The 10,418-nt window shown below is 36.2% G+C and overlaps 2 protein-coding genes across 2 annotated transcripts; one reads left to right on the plus strand and one right to left on the minus strand.

The window, feature by feature from the left end:
* Positions 1–968: 968 nt before the first annotated feature.
* LOC137084415 (chymotrypsin A-like) lies at positions 969–2,559 on the minus strand. Its single transcript, XM_067450666.1, has 7 exons — positions 2,481–2,559; positions 2,295–2,398; positions 2,114–2,191; positions 1,896–1,976; positions 1,584–1,764; positions 1,307–1,440; positions 969–1,188 (listed from the first exon to the last, which is right to left on the minus strand). Exons 1-7 carry the CDS (start codon positions 2,530–2,532, stop codon positions 1,027–1,029), a joined length of 792 nt encoding a protein of 263 aa, XP_067306767.1. The 5' UTR covers positions 2,533–2,559; the 3' UTR covers positions 969–1,026.
* A 1,114-nt stretch (positions 2,560–3,673) lies between these two features.
* ctrb.3 (chymotrypsinogen B, tandem duplicate 3) lies at positions 3,674–5,849 on the plus strand. The gene is made up of 7 exons (XM_067450680.1): positions 3,674–3,725; positions 3,818–3,921; positions 4,031–4,110; positions 4,197–4,281; positions 4,498–4,678; positions 5,339–5,472; positions 5,559–5,849. The coding sequence occupies exons 1-7, from the start codon at positions 3,674–3,676 to the stop codon at positions 5,718–5,720; spliced, it is 798 nt and encodes a 265-aa protein (XP_067306781.1). The 3' UTR covers positions 5,721–5,849.
* Positions 5,850–10,418: the final 4,569 nt, after the last annotated feature.

Below are 10,418 nucleotides of genomic sequence, written 5' to 3' on the forward strand. Positions count from 1 at the left end.
TGTGTGTGAAAGCGCACATATTACGGTATTTCGCTGGCAGTGTGAATGGACCAAATAGCGGGCCGGGAACAAATGCAGGGTCGCATTATCCGTGTATTATGCCGGAATCGCAGTGTGAAAGGGGCTTGAGAAATATAACAACACAAAGACAAAAGAACCTGTAAAAAACGAGCTGTTATAGGGAGCAAAATCCTTGTGGGCAGCTGTGTCCATTAGCTTAGAAACTGAAAAGTTCTAGAATATATTTCTTAGTAACTAAATCCCACAGCTTTTCCATTAGTAGAAATACTGTTGGCAGCTGTGTCATCATACTAGATATAACTGCACAAGGCAGGCCACATCAAGGTTCCTGGTTCATTAATGATCGTCACCAGCGACTAGTCGACATCAACTCAACTGCCATTACATAAATGTCGACCTTAAAAAAATCTGAAGTCACTCAACCCCTACCTATAATTCCTATAAACTATCCTATTTGTATTCACTTGACCTATATTTGACCCATATTTGGACGCAGCATACACAGTGTTGTAAATATTAACTATATATAATTAGCATCATTGATATATTTTTATAGCTTACAAACGAATGGCAGGCAAAATAAGTTAATAAACTTTTGTCCTTACTAACAACTTCCTAACATGTGATGTTAAATAGGCCTACAAAAAATAAATTATATGTTCAAAAAGCATGCTAACTATAATAACCTATTAGTTGTTATTACTATTTTGCTATTATAAACATTTGTCATAGCATATGGTTTTATAGAAAATAGTAACAAGTTAAATTTAAAAAAAAAAATTTTCTTCAAATTTTTTATACTGCACTTATAGCAGTTTTAAATAATTCATGTTTTGTGTAATTTGCAATTGTCAATCAATTATTAATTGTCCACTGTAAACAAATTTAGTGACTTACATAGTTCTAAATGTTTTTTACAACAACAAAAAAACACAGGCAGGTTGTTTTATTTTTTCAAAATAAAACTTTATTGATGGCCAAGAACTACTGTATAAACATTGTGCATTAGTTTGCAGCAATGGTCTGGTCAACCCAGGCACGGAGTTTGGTGACACGGGCGTACACACCAGGTGAGTTGGTGGAGCAGGTGCTGCTTCCCCAGGACACGATACCAACCAGAGTCCAGACTCCATTCTTCTCACAGACCAGAGGACCACCAGAATCACCCTGGAAAACACATAGAAGAGTTTGTGATCAAAACAGTTATCTATACATGTAAAATGAAGTTTCATTAATAGTAATGTATGAATTAATAATTGTCATATCTATTTATTGGGGAGCTCACCATGCAAGAAGAAGCACCAGCGGCTCCAGCACAGATCATCAGATCAGTGATGTTGGTTCCCCAGTAACGCTTGCAGTCATCGTTGGTCAGCAGAGGCAGAGCGGCCTGCTGGAGCAGGGCAGGAGTATCAGGGGCTGAAAGGACAGATTGGCAGCATTTTAAAAGCTTTCATCATAGAAAATAGATATCAGGACGGAGATCTAACTCAAGTTTGAACTTCTTAAACTATAAAAACTGAACAAATGTCATAAAACTGAAAAGAGATTCTGAAACTCACCATTGTACCTGGTCAGGCCCCATCCTGAAGTCACACACTTCATGCCTCCGGGGAAGTTGTCAGTGGTTTCAGCGAGGCACACGGGAGAAATGCGCGTGGTGAGCTGAGCAGGAGTGGCCAGCTTGATCAGGAGGATGTCGTTGTTGATGGTGAAGCTGTTGTAGTTAGGGTGCTTGAAAACCTTTGGGAAGAGGATACAGACACATCAGCATTCACTTCTCATATTCAGTGGCAACACATTTTTCATCTTTCTATTTAAACAGTGTCTTAGTAGTTCAGGTATGATAAAGAAAATATTAAGAGTCAAAGCACCTTTCCAACAGTCATGGTCTGAATAGGCTCAGCATTGGAGGAACGATCATGCTCACCCAGGATGACACGATGAGAGGTCCTAATAAAAAGATTGACATTTTTACTTTCAGAGTTGTACATATTTATTTTACTCAGTAGAGAATCATATTTCTCCAAAATAAAAAATGATGATTATTATTATTAATAATAATAATACTTTATATTTTGAATACTCTTACGACATTGCAGTGAGCAGCAGTCACAACCCAGTACTCACTGATCAGTGAGCCACCACAGAAGTGGAAGCCAGTGGAGTCCTGTAATGAGACATATTTATGTATTGATGTTTTAGCCAAGATATCTATTTGTTATTTTAAAGTTGCTTATATTTTCCATATATCATCTGTTAAAAAGATATACCTGCAGAGACACCTGCCAGGGCCAGGAGTGAGGTCGTGCCTCCTCACCGTTCACAATCCTGGCGTAGCCAGTGACAACAGGGGGGATGGCAGGAACGCCACAGCCTAGAGATTAAAAAAAGTATTTGTAGAAACTGTCATACAAATATATAAATTAAATATTACAGAACAAAAAACAGCAACAAACCATAGGCAGTTCCAACGAAAGCAAGACACGACAGAATCCAGATGAAAGCCATTTCTGAATGAGTGTTGTCTCACCAAAGTTTGGGGGTTTATATACCAGTCCTCCCCGCTCATTTACATATCGTCACCTTCCTAAAATAATTGCCCACATCATTTTACTTGTGAAATGACAGAGGCAATTATTTTAGGAAGGTGATTATATTTTGCAACATACATATCTTTATGTGAGTCATTCTAAAAATGTGCTGACACATTCCAAAAACCATCATATGATCTATTATTAACATTATCATTAAATACATAATCAGAATTTTCCAGATGCCTGAAAAATCTCATCCCTCTTTATCTTTTATATCACTTATATATACACACACACACATATACACACACATATGTTTATATTACATATTATTAAAATAATAATGATGCAAGAATAATAAGATACAAAACAATTTGTTATGCTTTAGGATAAGTAAAAATATAAAGATACTTTTATGGTTGAAATTTGACCTGAACTGTATTAAAAACCTCACCATTTTAGGATTGTATAGGAATGTATTTAAGTTTTTCAGGACTTTACAAATTGAAATATGACGTACGTTTCATGGGAAAACAGAAAATATTAAAGTAAAGATACATTAGCATTTGCATAGCAATAGCGTTTGCATTCCCAAATCATGTTTTACCAGTGACAAATTGAAATGAAAAATACTAACATTGATAAATAATTTTTTTGTACAAAGATACCATCTTCCACAATTATTTGTTTTTACCATTTTACAATGCATTAAAAGAGAGTCCAAATAAATGTGAATCTTCCAGTAAACGATTGGTTGGCAAAATATTGAGTTATTTGTTTATTTTTCTAAAAAAAATATACCATAACAAATAAAATAATTAATAAAATAATTTAAATGAATTAAAGCAATCAACAGAAGTGTTTAATTGCACATTTATGAAGTACTACCCAGTTTATATAAAAATGCAATGTACTTTGCATTTTAAACATGACAATGTTCAAGTGCTGTGGGGTAAAAGCATGGGATTCTGCACAGGTGAAGACCAGCTGATGCAGACTATCAGGGTTAATTTTTGACCATAACATCAGATTGGCATGCCCTCATTGGTATGTGTGAAATCATGGTTTGCTGTTAAATAGGACGTCCGGCCTTCAATAATGCTGTCTTCTGCACAATGTCTTTCCTGTGGCTCCTGTCCTGCGTTGCTTTTGTTAGTGCAGCCTATGGTGAGGAAGCTTTTTTACATTTTAAGTTCCATCTGTTACTACCAAATTTCATTATTTACAGTCCTCTTGCATCTGTTGTCCTTTTTCTCCAGGCTGTGGTGTTCCTGCCATTCCTCCTGTTGTCAGTGGCTATGCCCGTATTGTGAATGGTGAGGAGGCAGTTCCTCACTCCTGGCCCTGGCAGGTCTCCTTGCAGGTATAAAGTTAGTATTATAGCTAGCTAATGTTAGATTCTTACTTACACAGCTGATACAAAGTTTATTTTTTATTTCATTTGTTTGCCTGTTGTGTTGTTTAAATTACAGGACTTCACTGGCTGGCACTTCTGTGGTGGCTCTCTGATCAATGAGTACTGGGTTGTGACTGCTGCTCACTGCGGTGTGAGGTGAGACTAATCTCAGTTAAATCATTACTTTAACTATGCATACATTCTGGGATAGACGTGGAGTAACCGTTCTTGCTTATCTCCAGAACTAGTCACCGTGTGATCCTGGGAGAGCATAACAAGGGAAGTGGCAACACTCAGGAGGACACGCAGACTATGAAAGTGTCGAAAGTAAGGTTCAAAAACTCCAAACTTATTCCTCAATAATAAACTAGAGATGTACACTGAAATGTCCACTTTAACTATCATTCAGCATGATAATGCTTTTTATTTATACCGTACTAAGCCTTTACTCTGTATATGCATTTATTTATTTACTGCTCTCATTTATTTATTTACTGCTTTTCCTTTTTTGACACAACATTTATGACTTAATCACTTTTACAGGTGTTCACCCATCCTCAGTGGAACTCTAATACCATCGAGAATGACATTGCCTTAGTCAAGCTGACCTCCCCCGTCTCACTGAACGCCCACGTGTCTCCTGTTTGTCTTGCTGAGGCTTCAGATGAATTTGCTCCTGGCATGACATGTGTGACTTCTGGCTGGGGAGTGACCAAACACAACGGTTGGTTATCTATAACATATCATCACAGTTTTTTAATGCATGCTTTTGTTTCTAGATCAGCAGAAATATTTGATTTAATTATATGATATAATGATATAGAATTATGTTTTATTTATATATATATATATATATATATATATATATATATATATATATATATATATATATATATATATATATATATATATATATATATATATAATGATATAATATTTAGAATATATATATCTACAGTAAAATAATAATAATACATCATATTATACTATTGAAATAAATTATTATTATTATTATTATTATATAATGATAATATAATTGATATTGATGTTATATATACACAATGATACCTATTTGTCAGGATTCTTCGATGAATAAAGTTCAAAAGAACAGCATTTATTTGAAATATTTTGTGGTATTTTAAATGTCTTTACTGTCACTTTTGTATTAATTAAACCCCAAACTTTTGAATGGTATCGTACATTTATATTTGCCATGACTAACATGTTTTATGGTCTCTCTCTCTCTCTCTCTCTCTCTCTCTCTCTCTCTCTCTCTCTCTCTCTCTCTCTCTCTCTCTCTCTCTCTCTCTCTCTCTCTCTCTCTCTCTCTCTCTCTCTCTCTCTCTCTCTCTCTCTCTCTCTCTCTCTCTCTCTCTGTCTGTAGCTCTCTTAACCCCTAATGAACTCCAGCAGGTCGCTCTGCCTCTGCTGTCCAACCAGGACTGTAAGAACTACTGGGGAAGCAATATCCACGATGTCATGATTTGTGCTGGTGCTGCTGGTGCCTCCTCTTGCATGGTAAAACTATCATCTCTTCCTAACTTCCTATATTTCTCTCTAAAAAACTCTCTCTCCATAATTCTCTTGTCTTTCTCTCTGTTTAGGGTGACTCTGGTGGTCCTCTGGTGTGTCAGAAGGGTGATGTCTGGACACTGGTGGGTATTGTGTCCTGGGGAAGCAGTCGTTGTGACACCAGTATACCTGGTGTGTACGCCCGTGTCACTGAGCTTCGCGACTGGGTGGATCAGATTCTGGCTTCCAACTAAAGACACGATTCCTCTACATCACTGAACAGCACCTAACAAAACAAGACAAATATACAGTGACTGAAAGCTGTCATGGGTGGTTTATTGCTTTTATAGAATGTCTGTAATAGTTTAATAAATACATACAACATATAATGTTATAGTGTCTTTTTTAAAATAGTCAATATTTAATTTCTAAAGTCTGGTTAGTTCAAACAGATTCTGCAAATGTAGAAGTAGAAGGTGTATGACTGTCCTGTAGAACACAGAATAAGATGACTATTACTTGTCCTGTGCAGCTTTGACAGAGGAGGGCGATAAAGGCTCACACAAAGCTTCACTAATGCAGTATATTTTTGGCAGATCAGTCATTTGTATTGATCAACACAATCTTTGTTTTCTAGCATGTATGCATTGTCAAAACAGTTCTCATAAGGCTTTATTTGCCTCGTGGGAGCTTATATTTAATAGAGCTTTTAAATCATCAAATATCAAATATATTCATATCAATTTAATATCTCCATGGCAACATCCTGATCTTTCTGAAGACACATTTACAACAGCGGTCAGTTGATTCACATAGAGATGTAGAAAAATAAAGGTGCAGAGAGGAGATGAAGGAAATGATACGATAGGAGAAGCTGTTATCTTGTCTCTAGACAGAGCTAAAAAAGAGTGCCTTCAAAAATTCAAGAATAAAATATATTTGCTAAAAGCTTGGACTCTTCAGCTCTTGGTTAGACATCAGCTGAATAACAAACAAAAAATCAAACATGAAAGTATAGTTTCGAGGTGAATGCCGCCTTGAGGTGTCACTGTGAATCAAATACAAGCAATTGTGGAGCTTTGCTTTTCATGTCTTTGCTTGCGTCAGCCACTCTTCACCCACCATCCAGCTTTATGCTTTTGCAGGGATGATTAGACCAGAATTGAACACTTGAGATTAGTAGAAGGATCATGGGAGTTCAAGGCCATTGAGAACAGCTGGATTGATTGAAAGATAATATAGAACAACACTTGCCAATTTCCTCAGGACTGACTATTGAGAGGGTTCAGTGGATCACAAGAGATAACACTCAACTAGTAATACTATCTGTGGCTCTGCCTCTGCATAAACCTCTCGCAGTAAGATGTTCATAGTTTCAGTCATGTGTGTGTGTGTGTGTGTGGGGGGGGGGGGGTGCTTTATACATTTCTGAAAATTTGTTGATTAGAATTGCCACAGTTGAGTATTACATTAATGTTTTTTTTATTTTCTGGAAGTATCTGCAAATATGCACTAACTGTTAACTATGACACTATAACAATCAATAAATGCACTTTAAAAAATAAAATATAAATAAAACATCAACATAAACAAACCCGATTCCCAAAAAGTACAAATTGGGAATAAAAAGAAGGAATGCGATAAATTACAGATTTCATAAACTTATATTTAAGTATTTAAAATATTGGAAAATATTTTATTCACAATAGAATAACATAACGTTGAAAGTGAGACATTTTGAAATGTAATGCCAAATATTGGCTCATTTTGGATTTCATTAAAGATCTACACATTTCAAAAGAAGTTGGGACAGCAATAAGATGACGGAAAAGTTAAATGTACATATAAGGAACAGCTGGAGGACCAATTTGCAACTTATTAGGTCAATTGGCGACATGACTGTGTTTAAAAAGATCCTCTCAGAATGGCAGTGTCTCTCAGAAATCAAGATGGGCAGAGGATCACCAATTGACCTATCCGTAAGGCCCGCCCCCCTTAGTTACTGTTGATAACTCGGACAAACAAACAGAGTTGCTATATCTTACAATGACAGCTGTCAGTGTGAAAACCTTATCCTAAGATGTTTTTGGACACAGAATGTAGCGTATACCTCGTCCGAATGATGGCCAAAATTTACTGATGGTTAATGAAGTTTATTACCTCGTAGGTAACACTTTACAATACAGGTGCACTCATATGCATTAATTCATGCTTAATTATTGCACAGATAAACATGAGTTAATGTATTAGTGGTGAACTAACCCATTTAGATTACTGTATCAGCAACTAATGAACATTCAACATGATTAATAGATTAAATAATCATTCAATTGTTTTTAGTTAAATGTGCCATAATTTATTAATTCCTTAATAACATATTATATTAACTAATAATGCAAATGTTAATTACCACAAGGGGTCAAAGCCATGCAATTCAACTTCCAGTTGTCTGCTTTAGTTAATCATTAGCTAATGATTTATATAGGTATCATGTTATGACTTTACTTGTTGGGGCACATGACTATTGTTTGTCTTTACTCGTTCACCAGCCTCTCTGTCTGATAGCCAGTGGATTATGACATGGTATATGATAGTAGCTCTTATTTCATCACTTACCCTAATTCTGGCCCTTCTTTGAGAGCCACCATGTATTCTAAATCCTCAATCTCTCCCTCCCTCCTTGACCATGTCCTACTCCTCTCTATTGTCCTGCATGATACTCATCTTCTTATCTCTCGTGCAGGCATTTTTCTTACTTTGTGTTGCTCTATTGTTCCTTTTTCACACAAGATTGCCCCAAAGAGGCTCTCATTTATGCCATCTGGTCGTGTGATTGAAAGAACATCAACACATGAATAATTCCTAGATGAGAATCAGCTGTGATTTATATATTTGCATAACTTCAATCAGCTGTTTCTCAGTACCAATGGAATAAAACACGAAGGATATATTTGTGTTTCAATTCACAATATGAACAGCTGTCTACCTTGACTTCAGCCTGTAAGGTTAGATGTAGAACATGGTGTTATCTGTTCTGACATACAGTGTTAAAGCGCTGGTAAATTTGGCAGTAAAAATCCATTGTTTTGGTCTTTGGTGAGCTTGTGTGTAAAAGAAGTTCAAGCATTTGAAATGTGTGTTAACTTTATGCTTTTTGTGTAAAAGCAACAAGAAATCTGTTAATTGTATAGCCTGCACAGACAGGTGTTGTGCTAACTGTGTTAAGAGTTTAGGGAAATTGTTAAAATTATATGACAAAATTATCATAGCCATTTAAAAAAAAAATTCTACAGTGAATAAATGCTGTAAAAAAGAAAGACAAATGCTGTACATCTCTGTAGTCTCAGTCCTTTCTTAACAAGACTCCCTCTTTTTTCTTTTGCCTCTTTTCTACCTCGGTTTGAGTCCTCCCTTGGGAATAACGTGTGCCATTATGAACCTGAGGTGCTCACCTGATCCTCTATTAATCAGTTCGTGTGTGTTCCTTCTGCCCACAGTTGCACAGAGAAGATCAAAACTGCCAACTGCCTAGTCAAAGTCAGCATGAACATACAGTACCTTGAGAATTCCAGCCCACCTGGGACACAGGAAGTGTGCTATGCTTTGATACTGCTTCTAACAACAGATGAGTTTGTGTGAGCTGAGGCTTTAAAAGACCTTTTTTAATCCTTCACTCAACACCACTGTCTGTCATGATAACACTTGCGTACCCTTTTCTTTGTTTAGCTCAGATAGTCTCAATTTTGACTTGTAAATTGTAAATACCCACAGTCCCACAGCCTTCATTTTCTATTCCTGTTTCATTCACTACTTTTATTCCTAAAGTGAATGGAAAACCCACTGAGATTCTAAAGTATTTTGCAGATTTGTTTAAATACTGATTTTAATTTCCAAAAGATTTCTGAAGATAAATAAAAATGTTTAATTAAATGGTGGTGCAAAATGAATTGGCAACATTACTGCTCTTTGTTTGCCAAAATCTATTTTAATAATCCCTCTCATTTCAACATATAACACAATTCAAAATGTTTTAGATCAAGTTATCAGGGTTAGTCTGATGTCTATGCATAATGTACACCTGTGTTTATTGTATTTCTCTTTATTTAACGTCTGCTCAAAAAACGACTGTACTGTGCAACAAAACACTAGCAATGTTCCACTGCAACAACCCTCATAATGAGGAGCATGTGGCCCATTCATAAGACAAATAGGAATTGTGATAGAGATGAACATAAACAGACCAACTCACAACTCAACAAAACAATTCTGGTTTCTGATTATTATACACAACCAAACTTGAACAGAAGTTTTCAAATTCTGTGTGCCAGAGAGACAAATGGAATTTGAGAGGATACTTTTTAAAACAAACACAACAGTACAAAAAGATTAAGGTTATGGCAGAAAAAGTCCAGGGAGAATGTTGGAAAGGAGTTCATTTGGAGACCTCGACTGAAGGGTAGGCAGAGCATTCATCACACCCCCTCCCCGAAGAGTTTCTAAACAATCACCTTGAATAAAGACAGCCAAAAGGCTTTAAAATAATATTTAACTGAAAGAGCTTCTCCCGCCCTTTTCTCCAAAAGCTTGCACCAGCTATTTTCTAGCAGCTGGGAACATTATCAGTGTTACCCAGCCCTTAAACATCTCAGTCCCCTCTCTTATACGTAACACCACTGCTAACATTGCAACACTAATCATAGTTGCCTCTCTTTGACTTTTCTTTCAATTTATTTTCAAAATGCAGTGTGAAATGCTTGTTGACTGCCAAACAACCTTGGTTTTCAAAGATGAATTGATTTAAAGGTGAATTGTCTAAATCTGAAATATATCATATAATGATATGGATGTTATTTCACACTGAGGCAACAGCATGCAGATCTCAAGATGGCCATGGTTGAAAAGGGGTGACGTGTGTGGACGAGGGTGTCTGTTGAAAGATCCGAAAAACACAC

This window comes from Pseudorasbora parva, chromosome 1 (assembly GCF_024679245.1).
Source record: "Pseudorasbora parva isolate DD20220531a chromosome 1, ASM2467924v1, whole genome shotgun sequence".
Classification (NCBI taxonomy): Eukaryota; Metazoa; Chordata; class Actinopteri; order Cypriniformes; family Gobionidae; genus Pseudorasbora; species Pseudorasbora parva.

What these genes read in the sequence shown, in the direction of transcription:
- ctrb.3 (XM_067450680.1), top strand. Translation starts at nt 3,674, where the DNA reads ATGTCTTTCCTGTGGCTCCTGTCCTGCGTTGCTTTTGTTAGTGCAGCC. An exon ending in TTTTGTTAGTGCAGCCTATG is followed by an intron (nt 3,726 to 3,817) that starts GTGAGGAAGCTT and finishes CTTTTTCTCCAG; the next exon opens with GCTGTGGTGTTCCTGCCATT. An exon ending in CCTGGCAGGTCTCCTTGCAG is followed by an intron (nt 3,922 to 4,030) that starts GTATAAAGTTAG and finishes TTTAAATTACAG; the next exon opens with GACTTCACTGGCTGGCACTT.
- LOC137084415 (XM_067450666.1), bottom strand. Translation starts at nt 2,532, where the DNA reads ATGGCTTTCATCTGGATTCTGTCGTGTCTTGCTTTCGTTGGAACTGCC. An exon ending in CCTGGCAGGTGTCTCTGCAG is followed by an intron (nt 2,192 to 2,294) that starts GTATATCTTTTT and finishes GTCTCATTACAG; the next exon opens with GACTCCACTGGCTTCCACTT. An exon ending in CTGCTGCTCACTGCAATGTC is followed by an intron (nt 1,977 to 2,113) that starts GTAAGAGTATTC and finishes AATCTTTTTATT; the next exon opens with AGGACCTCTCATCGTGTCAT.